This window comes from Dipodomys merriami, unplaced genomic scaffold (genome assembly GCF_024711535.1).
Source record: "Dipodomys merriami isolate MVZ:Mamm:240054 unplaced genomic scaffold, mDipMer1.0.p SCAF_12, whole genome shotgun sequence".
Lineage (NCBI taxonomy): Eukaryota > Metazoa > Chordata > Mammalia > Rodentia > Heteromyidae > Dipodomys > Dipodomys merriami.
The window spans coordinates 35,983,802-36,001,530 of NW_027202493.1; the positions used below are offsets into that span (position 1 = coordinate 35,983,802).

Below are 17,729 nucleotides of genomic sequence, written 5' to 3' on the forward strand. Positions count from 1 at the left end.
CCCCGCGGGCCCCGCCCCCGTGCGCGGCGCCGCGAGTGACGTCACACGTTCTCCCGGAAGTGCCGTGCGTGACGCCGGGGGGGGGCGTGCCCCGGCCGCCCCGCGTGTGTTTACCGGTGAAAGGCGGGAGCTTCGGCGCCGGCCTCGGAGCGTTAGTCGCCGAGGTGTGCTTACCGCGTCGGGCCCGGCCGGGAGCCCGTCCGTCGGTCCGTGCGCCTGCCCGCCCAGGACGTGAGGCCCTGCTCGGTGTCGGGCGCGGCGCCATGGAGGTGGTGGAGGCCGCGGCCGCTCAGTTGGAAACTCTGAATTTCAGTAGCTCCGGCTTCAGGGGCGGCCCGGGCCCGGCGGATCCGAGCCCGGCGGGTCCGTGTCCGGACGCCGCCCCCGAGCCCGAGTCCGGGCCGCCGCCGCCGCCGCCGGAGAGCCCCCCGGACGAGCCGGCCGTGGAGGCGCCGCCCTCCGGGGAGCCGCCGCCGCCCGCCGCCGCCGGGAGCCCCGCGCCGCCCCCGGAGCCGCCACGCGTCCTCCCCGGCCCGGACCCCGCACGGCCGGCGCTCGCCCCGCAGCCCCCGGACACCTCGGACTCGGACTCGGACTCGGACTCAGACAGGTCTGGCGCCTTCGGGTCCGGGGCCCTGGGACGGTGGGAGGTGGCGGAGGCCCGGTGCACGTGCGGTCACGTCGCCGGGACCTTCAGCGGCACTCTCAAGTTTCCCTTCCCTCCGACGGTGCTAAGCCCGGAGAGGTCTGGGTGCAGAGTGGGTAACTTTCAGCTACGATGTGATCGGTTATTTCTCCACTTAGCCCTGTTGTCACAATTTTGGAACATTGTGTCAGATCCTACTTACCATCTTGCCATCAGATCTCCCGCCCCCCTCCCGCCCCCGCCCTTTTCTTTTTCTCCCTACGATTGAGGTAGAGGGAAAGAACTTGGCGTTTCGAAGTTCTCCACTGTCACGTTGATTCACAAATCCTGGTAGGGCGCACTCGTTCATGAGATTATCTAGCTGTTTTTAGCAGTTTGTGAATGAAATTCCCCCTCCCCTTTTCCTTGTGGTGTGAAAAGATTTCCAGCATCTGGGACGTTACAGAATCTCGCTGAACATGGTCTACAAACGCTTTGAGTATGCTGTCTGTGTGGGGTGTGAGGAATGTTCCCAACAGATAGACAGAGAGGAGATGAGGACTTCGCTTTTTAGGAAAACCATCATTTTTAAGTGGTAATGAAGAAGGGTGAAGGATTTTAGTAGAGGGAGTGTGAATAGACTAGGAGGGAAATAAGCCAACTGTACACGAGGTTAGTTCTGAGATTATAGTTACCATGTGGGTTTTATAGAGTACAGGTCGCCGGAAAAAGTGAAGTCTGTGGTAGCTTGTTTAGGGAGAAGAATTGAAAGTATACTGAGATAAACCATCGAGGTAGTTAAACCAACCTTTAAGTTGTTCTACATGACTTTTTGACACTTTGTGGTTGGATGATAGAAGAAGGTACCAAGTTTTTGAAAATATTTGCACATACAAACCATCAGTGTTTTTACTTGTTGGTAAGGTAGTACAGCATAGGTTTCAGGGAATTATGCTTAGTATCAGGCAATATCTAGTAACAGTTTAAGAGCGTTGTGGGAGTATGGGAAGGAGGAAATTTGATGAGCAGGTGGTGGCTTTGGAGGAGGTTATGCTTAAGGCATTCCTAAAAAGGAATAGGAATTGTCTGGGGCCAAAGCATTTCAGATCAGGAAAAACACATGTGGCATGTGGAGGTCCATGTACACTGGGTTTCTAAAGTCCTGTGAGTTTGTATGCTAGATTAGACTGTTGGAGGTAGTAGGAGATAGAATTGTGAAGGTTACCAGGGCTCTATGGCTTTTAAGTTAATGGAAAAGCCTTAAACTTTTCTGTCTTTGACTATTTTTTTTTTTAAAGTAGGAATAGTACAAACCCATATAGCCACCACCTTAATTTAACAGTTTTGAAACTCAGTGCAATATGTCTTAAACTCATGTACAGACATCAAGTTACTTTGTCTTTAATTAGAGCATATATTATTGATGAGGACATTCTTTTGTATAAATATAATATCAAAATCATACACAAATATTGCACTATCACATATATAATTAATACTTCTATCTGTTGTTCAGTCGTTTTATTTCTTGGTGCTGGTACGCCAGCTTGAACTCAGGGGCTTGCCCTCTCACTTGACTTTCTTGCTCAATAAACAATTCTTTTATTTATTTATTTATTTATTTATTTTTAATTTAATTTAATTTTATTTGAGAACATATTGTACAGAGGGGCTACAATTACATGGGCAGGATAATGCATACATTTCTTACCAAGCTCAATAAACAATTCTTTTAAAGCAAGAGTGTGAACTGATCAGGATGGAAGGTCATGAAATGATGAAGGAAGTAAGAAGAGCTGATCACTGAAGGGAGAGGTTATCAGTTGGGTACATCGACAACTGTTTCTGAAAAGAAAGTAAGAAGTAAGAGCCTAAAATAGTGGAAATAAGATGAAGAAGTTGAACAGTCTGATTACCAGTCTGGAGTTTGGACTTTACATTCATCCAATAGTGATTCCAGGCTTTTAAGTACCATGACTATATTAAATACTAAGCAGGGAAATAAAAGGGGAACGGGAAAGCATGTTCATAAAGAAAATGCATTTTTTCTTTTGTTTTTAACTTGTTAGTCATGTGAGGTCTACACAGATCAATCATAAGGATGAGATGCTATGGAGGCAGACAGACATTAGACATGGTATATAGTGATACCAGGGCTGAAAGTTCTAGAGTTATATGATGGTGATTGAAATTATTGGAATGAATGAAGTTATCCAGATAATACTGACAGAGAAGAGAGAATCACTGTGCATAGTACCCTTGAAAACAGCAGAGGACCTTGGTGTTGATGGGGGCTTACTCGTTTAATTCTAGCTATTCAGGAGGTTGAGATTTGAATGATTTTAGTTTAAAGCTAACCCTAGAGAAAAAAAAAGTCTGTGAAACTCCCTTCTTCAAAATCACCATCAAAAAGCTGGAAGTGGAGGTGTGGCTCATAGTGGTAGAGTACCAGTCTTGAGGCTAAAAGATAGGGACAGCACCCAGGCCCTGAGTTCAAGCCCCAGAACTGACAAGCACACAACAAAAGCCATGCTGGAAGAGTGGCTTGAGGGTTAGAACATCAGCCAAACAAGCAAACCAAAGGATTGTGATTTGCAAGTTCCAGCTATGGTTCTTCAGGGGGATAAATGCACATAAAATAAGCTGGAATAGGAGAGCCAGTCAAAAGTGGTTTAACACCTAAGAAGTTTTCAGAGGGGCCATCCTTCAGTAGTTTCCAAGTTGTCTGAAGACTGAGAAGAAACTTTTGGCAAGCAAGTGGTCTCCTCATTGGTAACTAAGAGACTGGACTTGCTCACTGATTGTCACATGCTTAATTATACTCAAAATGTCTGACATGTGACATGATAGCAATAGTGGATTTCTATTAGCTGCTTTAAACATAAAGACCACTTCCCTGCACCAGTCATTTTTTGAATTAGAATAGCAGTAGTTAATAAGGTAGATAGTTCCTATTTGAATCATTTTATTTTAATATCATTGTAATACTTGACCAATGTTTTTTTTCTTCTGCAGTGAAACAGATTCAGATAGTTCCAGTTCCTCCTCTTCCTCATCATCTTCCTCATCCTCATCTTCTTCCTCCTGTGTATCACTTCCTCCCGTGTTGTCAGATGGAGAAGATGATTTACAGGTTGAGAAGGAAAATAAGAATTTTCCTCTTAAAACAAAAGATGAGTTGCTTCTTAATGTAAGTACCTAGATTTGTTAAGTTTATTTTTCATGTTTTAAAATGTACTGTTGTGGTACTGATTGATTATATCTGCCTCTCTCTGCCTCATTCATTTGATATGTCTTCTCAGTTTATGCAGAATATTTTGCCATGCCTTTTCTTTCTTACTCTTGCTGATTTCTAAGGTTGCTTAAAACCCTGGCATTTGATAATGGTTTTTATTGGGGGATTAACTTCAGTTTTTTATTTTTTAATCTTTCTTAGAAGACTATTGTGGAAGCAATTGTAGCAACCTGGAATGTGCCAGGTACAGTAAACAAGATTAGACCAGTTTGAATTTCCATGCTACATTCTAGAAAGACATGGATAAATAAAGCAGAGATTAAATTTAATTATTACAAGTGGTATTGAAGTGTGTGAATGTGTATTTGGTCCATGAGAAGATTTGATTTTGCTATTATTTACTTTTATAACTTGGAAAAGTGAGATGATGTGTTCCTTTTTGAGCTATTTTTATGACATCTTTGGGAAAGAGAAGTTCCCCATCCTTTATATACCACTCAGCAGCTAAAGAGAGATGGAGTTACAGTGAGCTCTCTGGTCCATCTAAGTCAGAGCCATGATGAATGGATCTGGAATAATACTAGCACTATTTTATCTTTGAAGCTCCAGGGTGAAAACATTTTTGTTCTGAATATCAAGAGTGGTATGGCTGCAAGTATTTGGTGAATTTAGGCCTCTGTTCTTTGGTAGGATTGGCATTTTGGGTTACTAATGAACATTTGTAAAAGTCAAGGGTAAGACTTTGTGCTACTTTACCTGGAGTCTGGCATACAGCCTTGAACCAGTCTATTGTGGATTCCCATTGCTTGGTCATGAGTCACTGGTGTTAGAGTGGGTGAGTGGGAGAGCATGTGTAGGAAAGCAGAAGCTTGACAGAGCGCACACAGGCCAGGAGCATGCTGACAGGAAGCGAGGGTGAATATGTGTATTTTGAGGAGGGTGGGGCTGAGTCTGTGTCATGTAAACCACCTGGGATGTGGTCTCCATCACAGGAAAAAGGAGGCTTACATCAATTCCAAAAGATGCCCAGTCAGCAGAAGATTGTCTTTTACCTTATAGAGGCAAATACTGGGAAGCGCTTGTCTTGTGTGTGGTTGTGAAGAGCAGACTCAGATTACTCAAGGGAACAGCTTTGTTCCCTTAGAATAGGAGAGCCAGTCAAAATATGTCTAATGCCTAAGAAGTTTTCAGAGTAGAGCGGTCTCTACTCAGCCTGGCTTTTGTGGTGCATTTGTCAGCACTGGGGCTTGAACTCGGGGCCTGGGTGCTGTCCCTTAGCTGTTGAAAGCTTTGTTACTCAAGATGCAGAAGGCCTTATTACAGATTTTTGCCACTTGGGAACTTAGGCAGTCCTTAGGACTGGTCACCCTTGTTTATTTCAGATGTTTCTTGGATGTTTCACCTGTAGATTCATCCTTTGCAGATATCTTTCTGGATTTCTGTGTCCTGGCTCTGAATATGACTTTTTTATGTGCAGCTTTCCCATGAACTTTGGGGACAGTATTCTTACTTAGCTTGTTTTTTTTTCTTTTTAGAAAGTGATGATGCACTCTTCCTGGGAAGTGTCCCATTTTGCTACAACTAGTTCTAGCTGTATGCTTTGGGCTATTTTTTTTTTTTGCCGGTCGTGGGGCTTGAACCCTGGGCCTGGGGCACTGTCTCTCAGCTCTTCAGCTCAAGGCAAGTGCTCTGCCACTTGAGCTACAGCGCCACTTCCGGTTTTCTGGTGGTTTATTGGAGATAGGAGTCTCAAGGTCTCTCCTGCCCCGGCTGGCTTTGAACCGCGATCCTCAGATCTCAGCCTCCTGAGTAGCTAGGATTACAGGCGTGAGCCACCAGCGCCCGGCTGCTTTGGGCTATTTTGTTCAGGACTCTCATTCTTCATGTGGACTCCTAGGAACAGAGGTTGCGTGTCTTAGTTGGTATGAAGCTGCCATTTCTATGCAATCTATAGTTTATTACCTAGTGACATTTTGAAGAAAATTCGTGAACCATTCTATCTGTGTGATCTTTGCTAAAAGGCATATATGAATTAAAATGCTCCAGATAATTTATGGCACTCTTTCTCTCTCTTTCTTTCTTTCATTCATTTAAGTTTATGGCAGTTTTATAGTTTGTGCTGAACCTTTAGTTATTCCTTGAACATTGACATTCTCAGTTTAACACAGCTTTATGTCGTGTCTTTTCTGGAGTGTTTTCTATTGCTATCTAGTCTGCTGAGCTTCATCACTACATCCCTTTATTCTGCTTGTCAGCAGGAATGTCGCTCCTCTGGATCAGCCTCATTAAATCTCTCCCATTGTTTATAGCTGAGTCGTAGGCACCTGTGTGTTGGATGGATATCCCTATTCTGAAAATCTAGAATCAAAAACTTTTCTTAATGCAGATGCGAAAATTCTACACTGGGAACCTTGCTTTCATCCACAAAGTAGTTAAAACTAATATATAAAGTCACTTGTAGTCTATGTATAAAGTAAATATGAAGCAAATGAACTTTATGTTTAGGCAAATACTTCAACGAAAAATCACAAATACTTCTGTTGCCAAGGATTTCTAACTAGAGTCACGTAGCCTGTACTAACAGTACAAATACAGGGGAACTATAGTAAAGTAACTTAGAGGGAACCTTTAGAATTAAACCTTAGCATGAAATTTTATTTTAAATCAGCTTATAACCAAATCTTACCATCTCGAGATTTGGTTTTAATCCCATTAGTAGTGTTGCACACCTGTAATCCCAGTAGTTAGGAGGTCTCAAGCTACAGGCCTCAGTAGCACTTTGGCGAGAGCTTTCTCCAAACAGAAAAAAGGAAGGAGGTGGTGAGGGAAGAGGGGATTGTTACTGTACCATAGATGAACTGAAAAAGGAGTCTTCACAAGTATATCTTAAACATAATGGGATAGAGCAGTCCCTTTAACCAAGAACCCTGCTGTAACGCTGGAAAGACTTCTATAACCCCACATAGTAACTAATACATCATACAGCTTCTAGCTACACTTGGCCCACTGGGTTGATTCGGTGTTTCCATGAGCTGGAAAGTTACTTTTTTTTGCCGATTCTTTTGATTTATTTCTACTCTGAACTGATTTATACTCTCAACTCTTTGTTAAAAAGAAATCAAATAGGTTTGAGTATTTAGAATCACAAGAACATTGGGTCTAGACTGGGAAGGTGGCTCGGTGGTAGAGTGCTTGCCTCACATACGTGAGGCCCTGGGTTCAATTCCTTAGCACCACATAAGCAGAAAAAAGATGGAAGTGTCGCTGTGGCTCAAGCAGTAAGGCACTAGCCATGAGCTGAAGAGTTAAGGAACAGCGTCCAGACCCAGAGTTCAGCCCCCATGACTGACAAAAAAAAGAAAAAAAGAAAAAAGAGCATCGGGCTATAATATTCTAAACTCTTAACCCAGAGTATGTTTTATCAATCAATGTTTATTGCTTTCTTTTCTATATACCTAACTGTAACATTTTAAAATTATGACTAGTGCTTTTGGAGATAAAAGTGAAGAGGGCAAATAGTGATTATAATATGCCACAGCATGACTAAAGGAAAAATTAATGTGAATGAACAATACATGAGAACATTTTGTGTTATAAAAGAAGTGCACTGTATAGTTGAATGTACTACTTGATATGTAGTACGCTCTAGTCACAATATTGGTAATGCATACACATCCTAAACATCTTTGTGTGACTGTATGGAAAATCCTTGGCTATCTCAAGTGGTAAGAAGTTGCAGTGAAGTATTTCATACTTGTTCAGTCTCACAGCACCTATGAATTGTTGTTTCCAAATTCTAACTTGATTGTAAGTTTTGTCCTGAATGTATGTTTCTCTTAACTTAAGCTTTTTATGACTATAGGTACATTTTAAATTACTGCCTTCTATTCTAAATATAAAAAGCACCTACTGACATTCAACTCAGAATGCCTTATATTCAAACGGTGGGCTATACTGGAAAGGAGATACCTTTTGCATTAGTACTTGGTGCTCTTCAATACATAGATTTTTGTTGTTTCTGCTGTTTGAGCTCAGGGCTTTGGTGCTTGTTAGGTAAGTACTCTATCACTTAATACCTGCCCGACCTCTTTTGCTTTAGTTATTTTTGAGATAGAGTCTTAAGTTTTTGCCTGAGCCACTGTTGAACCATGGTCCCCAAACCTATACCATTTACAGGACTACAGGCATGTGCCACCATCTGGCCGCTGATGACCTGCCATTTATCTCAGAGTCCCACATCTGGTGTACCTGGCTAATACTCAAGACCTCTTTGAAAAAAGTTAAAGTTTTATATTTCACTGCACAAAATTATTTCCATAAAGTTTATATGTAAGATGAATTGTGGTTAAGGATGTAGCTCAGTGGTAGAGTACTTGCTTGGCATTGCAGAATGCTCTAGGTTTAATTTCTTTTTTTTTTTGTTATTTATTTATTTTTTTAATTTAATTTAATTTTATTTGTGAACATACTGTACAGAGGAGTTACAATTACATGGGCAGGATAATGCGTACATTTCTTACCAAGCATTGCAGCCTCCTCCTTTGTTTACCCTTCACATCCCTTTCTAGGTTTAATTTCTAACAAAAAAAATACTGAAGACACAAATAATTGTTTTAGGTATCATTCAAATAAATGCTATTTCACTCAGTACTATTTTGTATTCGTGTGTGTGTGTGTGTGTGTGTGTGTGTGTGTGTGTGTGTGTGTGTGTGTGTGTGTGTGTGTGTGTGTGTGTGTGTGTGTTGTTGGTGCCAGAATTTGAACTTAGGACCTCATACTTGTCCTCTTGTTTGGTTGGTTCTTTGCCACTTGATCCATGTATCCATCCTAGCTTTTTGTTGGTTTTACTAGCCCCAGACTGCCATCCTTTGGACCTCAGCCTCCTGAGTAGCAAGGATTCTAGTCATAGGCCAATAGATCCATCTATAGACCAGTATTTAGTTAATTTAGCTGTATGGGTATTTGAACCCAGCCTTGTACTTTCAAGGCTGGCTCTTTACTACTTGAGCAGGACTCTAGCTTTCCAGTCCATATTTGTGAGTTTTTCTGAGTGCTGTAGAAAATAAAGGGCTGGAAATGTGGCTCAGTTGGTAGAGTGCTTGCCTAGCATGCATGAAGTCCTGAGTTCAATTCCTCAGTACCACATACACAGAAAACACCAGAAGTGGCGCTGTGGCTCAAGTGATAAGAGTGCTAGTCTTGAGCAAAAGAAGCTCAGGGACAGTGCCCAGGCCCTGAGTTCAAGCCCCAGGACTGGGGAAAAAAAAAAAAAAAAGACCAATGTCTGATAGAGAAGAACATGGATGAGTGTAAACATGCTTATGCTGAAAGAGACATGACAGTGTTGATGGTAGAATATCAGTAGCATATTGTATGTGATGTGAGAAGCTGTAGGATTGAATAAGAGGAGGGTAACTTGAACTGTCATGGTCACAGAAGGCATCTGTACTTAAATTGAGAGGGAGCTGAGAAAAAGATGATAGATAAAGAGCATGTGCACTTTCCTAAAAGAATTGTGATTTTTGTCATGTGACAGTAATAGTCTTAATGTCAGTCACATGATAGGAGCTCAGGGAAAGAGTGTTCACGTATCATCCATAGAGCTATTTTTGCCAACTCTAAAATCAACATTTTCTTCATCTTTTAACATTTCAGAAAAGTTAAGACTTAAAGCTAATAATTATAGGCATATTACAGTTAGTTGACAGTGATTTTTCTCTTAGCAATATATAAAATCAGTTAGAGTAAAATAGAATGAAGACATACTTAACTAGAAAAGGAAAATGGAAGACATTCCAAAGGATTGGCTTTTTAAGGGAAAATATTTAATGAGCTACTCAGTCATTATACAGTAGAGTAATTAATGAGGGCATTACTGTTAATTGGTAATAGCTAAAGAAATTGCTGAGTTCCATGGAAATTTGTAAATTAACTCTCCCTGGAGAAATTCATGAATTAGAAGCTAAATATTGCATGTGGTCATAGTTGACACAAAGTGTACAGACCTAATCCACTCTTTTTTCTAATATGTTTTGCCAGAAAAAATAAAAATTGCAATCATGGCTCTCAGTACTCCAGGGATTGGAACCTGCTTTCCAACTATATCTGAAAAGTGAAGGCTCACCTAATAGCATCAGGTAACTGGCTGCTAGTCATGTCCTCTGTGCTTTGGTAATATTAGAGAAGTGGTTAGCTTTCTCAGTTCTCCCCAGCCAGGGAGCAAAAAAGAGTAGTGTTTGGTGCCATTTTGATCCCTGTCCCTTTCAGAAGTGGAGGGACACTTTTATCACAATTCCTATTTTGTTCTGGGAGTTTTAGACACTCATCTTTTGATTCGTGTCTATAATTTTAATAGGATGAATTTTTAAATTTAATATGCTACTTTTTAAATATTTTGCTTAACTGAGTAGTCTTGTAGGCCAAATAGCTATTTAGAGAATCAGAATATAATAATATTGACAATAACTGTTCATGAATATTTTAGTAGTGCAGTTAAATATAGTGCATTTTTAATGCCCTCATTTCTTTCTAGAGAATCATAGCAATTAATTTTGTTGTAGTCTGAGATACATTTCTACATTAGCTGTTAGCTGTGTTTACCTGAACTTCAACGTGTTTGGGATTGTATTGTTAGCCACTTGTATTATTTAGAATTTGTATTATTGTTTTATTCAGCTTCCTCATTACTTGTGGATAAGAAGCTGGTAATAAACAAAGTGACTTTTGTGAGAACATGCAAATGAGGAGAAACAGAATCAGGACTGCTGAGATTCCAGAGTGTGCTCTGCTTTTATTAGCAGCATGTATAACAGGATTGAATTCTGTTCATTTTAACCTTCTGATTATTTAGTTTTTAAATAATAATGAATAATAATGTGCATTTTGTCATGGTAAAGGATGTACATCTAATCTAATGTGTTTATTCTGTATTGCTTCTCAGAAAAATTATGACTTAGAATTGTGGAATGTAGTAGAAAATAAATAATTGAATATCTTTAGTATGTTGGTGTTTTGTAGAACGTGTGTGAAATGCTGTGATGTGGCTGGCGATTTATATTCTCATGTGTTCTTTTCTTTGGCTGATGTCAATCCTTGCCTACTCTTCAGTGTTATCTTGAGAAATAATGAATAAACCTGTCCAGAAAACCTTTTTTGGTCCTCTTTGATTCTGAGCCAGTAATCACTTTATAACCCTAATGTTACTTACCTCTAGTTATAGATAATGTACATCTAAGACAAGTTTTCAATTCCATTTTAATTGTGGGAAACGTAATGAAAATAGAAATTAACTATGTCCTCTTCCTAAATGATATATTTAGGTAAGCAGTAAGATGTTACAGTAACACAGTACATGCCATTAAAATGTAGTTTTAAAATTTTGGCTGGATGTAGATTGATGCTGCTAATAACGGGGGTGTTTTGTAAAGTATGTTTGATGTTAGAGAATGTAAAGTGTTGTCCAAGACATCTTTCTGCTATCTCCATGCTGTCTCAGTACTGGAGCTACTGAGTACTTTGTGTCAGGTTGAGGATATATAGGCTGAGGATATATATAGTTCAGCAGTAGACCACTTGCCTGCCTTGCACAAGGCCTTGGGTTTTGTCCCCAGCACTACAAAAAATTTAAAAAAAAAATTAAAAAAAGGATAAAACAAAAAGAAGTGTGTCAAGTGTGGCTGCACATTGAATTTTAAGATGTATTTAGTTTTGATCAATTAAATTTAAGTGTATATAGTCACTTACAGTTAAGTGTCTTAGTATTCGATCTGTAAACAAAAAGGATCTTTCCTGTCCACTCATCTTTCCTTGATGGTAGTAGGGTAATCCAAGCTCATACATTAATCTTCTTCACTTGTATTAAATACCCTTCTTTTCTTCTTACTGGGTGATGAAGGTCTTTGTATCCCAGTTCTCCCTCATTATCTTTACATTAAACATTTCAGTTTGTCTGGATGTCTCTTCTAGCTCTTATGTAGTATCAAAACAGTAATATCCATAAGTATGTATATTCTGGCCTTTTTCCTCCATTACTGGTATTTGTGTTTTACCTATGCACACCCTTTTTGCAGATGAAAAATAAAGTGATTTTTTACTTCCTTTAAAGAAGATTGTATAACTGAGGATATATTCTTATTATCTTATCAGAGACAGCTGCTGTGTTATCATGCAGCCAAATGTTAAGCTAATCATTGTAATAACGTTTGCTGCTGCAAGCCACTGGTATCTATGCATCGGTCCTAGGCAGTAAAGCTCCTTTGGAATTCCCCCTATTCCTCCATTTTCTCCCCCAGTGCTGGAGTTTGAACATAGCTAGCTAGAGCTGCCACTGGACCACCTGAGCCATACCTTCAGTTCTTCTTGGCCTGTGCTGACCTGGCACCAAAATCCTTCAGATCTCAGTCTTCTGAGTAGCTAGGAATAGAGGCATGAGCCACTGCCTCCTGGCAGAAGCCTGCTTTTTTTTTTAATTTTTGAAGAGATTGTATTTAAGGTGTTTTTTTTTTTTCATTCCTAGAGGACTCTATATTGAATTATAGTTTGTTTTCTGCTTTCTCTTATAAAAAACATTCAACTTCTGAGATTTGATTTGCTTGGACTGATAATATAAGTTAGTTCATTTAATAAATATATAATGAGTACCTGCCATGTGCTAGCCATCTTTCTGGCTGTTATAGAAATAAGCACAGTTGAGTAGACCTTGATTCTTGTTAGACCTGTTGTGTGTTCAGAAGAAACAGAAAGCAAGTAAATAAATCCCAGACAGTAGTGTATTGTGTGGAAGGAAAAGTATCAGGGTGATTTAGTAAAGCAGAGATAGAACTGGCAATGGTGCTGCTATTTTAGATTTCTTATCAGAAAAGTGGTGACATTGGCATCCAAAAATCAAGACCTGATCTTAGATAGTGCTCATCTAATGTGGCAATCCAAAGATTTTTTTCTTTTGACTTTTTTAGACATCTGTCTCCTTGAAACCTTCTAAAGTTCTGCTTCTTTGAACACATGTCTTGGGTAAAATCTTGCTGATTGATTTTGGAGCATTTTTTGTTTTTCGTCCTCCTCATGCTATGTAAAAGAGAAAAGTAAGATCTGTTTTCTCTGATTCAGTCTCCCAAATGTCTGCCATTCTCAAAGCAAATATATACTGTGTGGCCTGACTGGACATTGAAAGGCAAATTTGTATCAAGCTCTTCTAATAAGGAATTCCACAAGGCTGATTTCACTTACTTACCACTTGCATGTTTTGTGCATATATCCTTTTTTGTATACCTCTTATGTTCTACAGAATATTTGGAATCGAAATTTTGTACTATCACTAGGCAGCATCATGCCTTTGATATTTTTTGTAATCCATAGAGAACTGTATACACGTTGCTACAGGCTTCTAGTATTGCTAGACTGGAACTGGAAGTCGTCACAGGCAGTGGTATCTGTTTATGTTTTATCCTTAGAGTTTATTCTATAGGAAACCCGAAATCTTTCCCCGTTTATAGTTCAAACTTTTCATTCTTTTAATTCACAGATGAAACAAGTGGCAGTCAAAATTAAGGGGGCCTGGCAGACTCTTTCTGACATTATAGATGTCAGTTTCTGTCTCACCTCAAATATTCTGGCTTTGTGTATCTTTTTTTTTTCTTCCTCTTACAAGTACTCCTCAGAGGAGAACATCAGGATCTCATCTGACCCTAGTGTTTAAAGTATTCTAATCACACATCACACCCACTGTCATCACAACTGCCCAACTCTTTGAAATACCAACCAATATCATTTGAAAAGAAAGGCTATGATGTACTAATGTTGTAAAGGAGTGTGGCGTATTTTTGGAAATAGTTACATTATGATAAAGAAATTAGTAGAAATTTCAGTATGATGTTTACTTATGTTCAAATGATGCCCCATAAAGAGTCTGTTTATAATAGCAATACAAGTATTACATAAATAGAAATTTATAATAGCTAGTAACATGTAAAATAGCTTAGAAAAGACCTAAGCACTTATGTAAGATCTTATAAAAAAAATAATGGTCAGTACTAATAGCACCAAAGTGACAAAAGGATTCTAAAGTTTTTCTACTAAAACATGTGAATACAGTTTAAAAAAAAAATCCCAAAGTGCCTAAATATTGATAGAGTCAGTAGAGCAACGAATTCTTCCCAAATACTGAATTTCATTATGAAAGCCACAGTTGCTAAAAGACTTTAGTATTGACACTTAACACAGATCACTGTATTTCAAATCAGTGGGGACGGAAGGGTCTCAAGTTATTCTACAACCTTGCCAGTTGTAGAATTACTTCCTAGTAATTTCTATAAGGATGAAGCCAATATCCACTCCTCTTTAATAGGATGAAATTACGAATGGAGCAAATATATCAATATTCAGAAGGAATGAGAAAAGTGAAAAACTCACTAGTGGATTTTAAAATTGAGCTCAGGAATGGCTACGGTTTGTGAAATAATTAAATTCTGAAAACAAATGACTAGGGAATGTGCCAGGATGTCTATTTCCTAATACCGAAGTTTAAAGCAAGATTCTATTTTATACCTATTTTGTGACAGACTGTACAATTATCCTCTAAAATATTAAAGCTCTTCTCTCTGCAATCCCCTAACATTATATTCTCAATCATATTTTAAAGGGTTTTTCCATGTCTGAGATACTACACACAGCACTTTGAATCCTCCAGAAACTTGGAAGAAAGGGCATTTGGCACTTAATATGTCAAAGTGGCAAATGGTTGTCCTCTCCCTAAATACACTTAGAAGAATTCTGAGAGATAAAATTATATTTCCCGGCACCATGAAAGCTTTGACCATAAATAGGAATGTTGCTGACTTTTCTCTACATTTATTTGGTTGCGACCCTTAGAGGATCTCTTAAGTAGTCATTAATGAAATAAAAATAGCATGTCAGCGGGGCCATTGGCTCACCACTGAAGCACTAGCTAGTTGGGAGAGTGAGATCAGGAGAATGTGTGATTCAAGGCCAACACGGGCAAAATGCTCACTAGGCCCATCTCACCCAGTAATTGGGTGTGGTGGTTGAGTCTAGCATCCCAGAAAGCAAAACAGAAGAGGATCAATTGAAGACTGGCTGGCCTAGGGAAAAAGTGAAACTATCTGGAAAGTAATCAGAGAAACAAAAGGTCTAGAGGTGTTGACCAAGCAGTGGAGCACCTGGATAAGGAAGCCTTGGCTTCAAGCCCCAGAATCACATACACACACAAACATACATGCATACCCTATTTCAAGTATAGCTTGCTTCTGGGAGGCACTAGCATAATAATGCAAGGCTTCATGCTTGCCAGGCGGGTATTCTGCTGCTTGAGCTGTACTTCTAGCTGCCTTGTTAATCTAGTTATTTTTGAGGTAATGCTGTGCATTTTCCCTGAACAGCCTGGATTTACCTGGTCTAGGACCTAGATCCTCCCATCTCTGATCTCCACCCGAGTAAGTTAGAATTTGTGGTTAGAGCAACCATTGCCTGGCTAGATGTCCTCGTCCTCTACTTTGGCTAAATGATTTTGTTTTTTAAACCTTGTTTAAGTTCCCATAGGGGAAAATGATTAGCTGTTGATCTATGTATAGTATGTTTTGTATTATTTAGGTTTTCTATCTTTTCTAATTGTCCTTCAAAAGCTAATCTTTCTCCCAAATAACTCCTAGCAAAGACTTTGACTAGAGCCTGGTCCTTTCAAAATTTCTTCAGAAAAAAATCCTTCTTTTGATAGTTAATATTATCAGTAACGGTTACAAACACCCGGTTATTTACTTAATCTAAAGGCTGATGACAGTTTTAGTCTCATATTTCTTTTCAACTACATATCTACTTAGGCATTTGTTTCCATAGCAACTGAGATGCAGTTTTTAGCTAGGTCAAAACAGAGAAAAAACTGTAGGTGTAAAGGAATTTATTTTTTAACCTGAAAAGAGAAGGTATGAGGTAAGACCTTCCCAACTTTTACAGAAGACTATTTCCAAGAATTTTATATTTGACTGAAAGGTGGGTGACCACATTCATTACTTTTTTCCTTCAAGAGCCCATATATTCACTCTTCTGTGCCCAGCCCCAGGAAAGATTGCTGCTTGTGTGTTCTGCTACTTAATTACTGTTAAATTAATTAACCAAATTACCAAGGCAACACAAAGAGAAATCTCCTTCTGTGGAGGAATTATTGAGTTCTCAGTAGATTTCTCTTTGAATGGAATGAATTCCTTAATGATAGATTTGGGTTTTGGTTGGGCGTGTCTCTTGTTTAGGTGTAGTTGGAAAAAAGACAAGGCTAATAACTTGACTCTATTAGAATTTAGGATGCATGTTTTAGAGATAGTAAGTGACTCAGTTGGTGAAATGCTGTAGCCACTAGAAAATGCAGCATCAAAGAGGTGTTAAAGAACTTAATATTGTGTCTTCAAAGCTGTGTATACCACTAAGTGGAAAACATTGTTCATTTTTTAAAGTTAATTGAAGCTGGAGCAAGACTATTACTATTATTATTATTATTATTATTATTGTAGGAACTACCTTCCGTTGAAGAGCTCACTATAATTCTGCCTGAAGATATTGAAGTAAAGCCTCTTGGGATGGTTTCAAGTATTATTGAGCAATTAGGTATGTAAATAATTTTATTAGCAAAGATTATATCTAAGCATGCACTAATCATTACATCACAGACGTGATAACTAGTAAAGTTTCTTTGAAATATATAACAACACTTTACGCATTAAGTTTGGATGGATAAAATTGAATTTTTACTTCCATGAATACATTATTTTTATAAAAACCTGTTTTCACTGACACGCTGTTTTCCCTTCCCCTCCTTTTTCCTGTTTCCCTCTTCTCTCCTATTTTCATTTTTTGTGTAGCTGGGATACAGGCCCATTTTACTATGCCAAACTTTATTAAGATGGAATCTTATAAACCTTTTGCCTGGGCTGGTCTTGAACTGCAATCCTCCTATTTTCTGATACCAAATAGTTAGGATTATAATCATGAGTCATTGTATCCAGTGCATATGATACTTCTTTTTATTCATTAGCTTAACACAACTTCCAAAGGGCTGTTTACCCACTCCCTAAATTATGCATGTGCCTGTACACATATTATACAGGAATTTTCCTTCAGGAACCTGAACTTTAGCTGCTGATAAGACATAATTCTCTCTCATTAGCCCTGGACTCTGAAGACAATTCTTAGTGATTCTCATAGAAATTAACAGTATTTCTGCTTTTAGGTCTTCTTTGGGCCAACACATCTCCCTCTTTCCAGCCCACTCAACGTCTGTCATGCCTTTTCCCCAGACTCTCCAGGACCCTCCTCCTCCCTCCTTCATCCCTTTCCTGAGTGTGCACTTGAAGACTACTGTAACCACAGTTGAGCAAAGTTATACAGACTCACCCAATCTGTGGCTGTGTAGTTGTAGAGGGCAGGACTACAGGACAGGCAGATGACTGGCAGTCAAGAGTCCCAAGGGCTGCCTCTTTCCTCTGCAGATCTTTCCAACTCTTGCAGGACCTAAGTCTTCATTTTAAACCAGAGACAACATTCATTCACTCATTCAGGGATTGGAGTATGCCTGTTTTTGAGGTAGCCTCCTGTTGTGTCTCCCACCTTTGAGTTTATCTAATAAACATGTAAATTGAAAAAGTCTGTAAAGTGGAGATACGTTGCTCAGCAGTGGAGTGATGGTAGCTAGCATGAAGTCTTGAGTTCAAAACCCAGTACCGCCAAGAAGAATGTAAGCATTTGATATATCAGTAAATAATTAGTATTCTGTAGGAAAGAATTGTAGAATGAGAAGACAAATTTCTTCTAAAGCAAGATTTTGTGACTGGATGATTGTATTATTTTTGCTAATAATGGTTTCAGATA

General features: G+C 39.2%; 1 protein-coding gene across 2 annotated transcripts in view; it reads left to right on the forward strand.

The window, feature by feature from the left end:
• The first annotated feature begins 95 nt into the window (after nucleotides 1-95).
• Nucleotides 96-17,729, forward strand: part of Naf1 (nuclear assembly factor 1 ribonucleoprotein) — a 30,630-nt gene continuing 12,996 nt past the window's right edge. Inside the window, exons 1-3 of one of the 2 annotated variants that reach the window (XM_070016549.1) lie at nucleotides 96-610; nucleotides 3,641-3,815; nucleotides 16,376-16,469. In XM_070016549.1, coding sequence (XP_069872650.1) covers nucleotides 264-610; nucleotides 3,641-3,815; nucleotides 16,376-16,469 — 616 coding nt within the window. In that variant the 5' untranslated portion in view covers nucleotides 96-263. The remainder of the gene's footprint in view (nucleotides 611-3,640; nucleotides 3,816-16,375; nucleotides 16,470-17,729) is intronic. The other variant, XM_070016548.1, reaches the window with a different exon arrangement.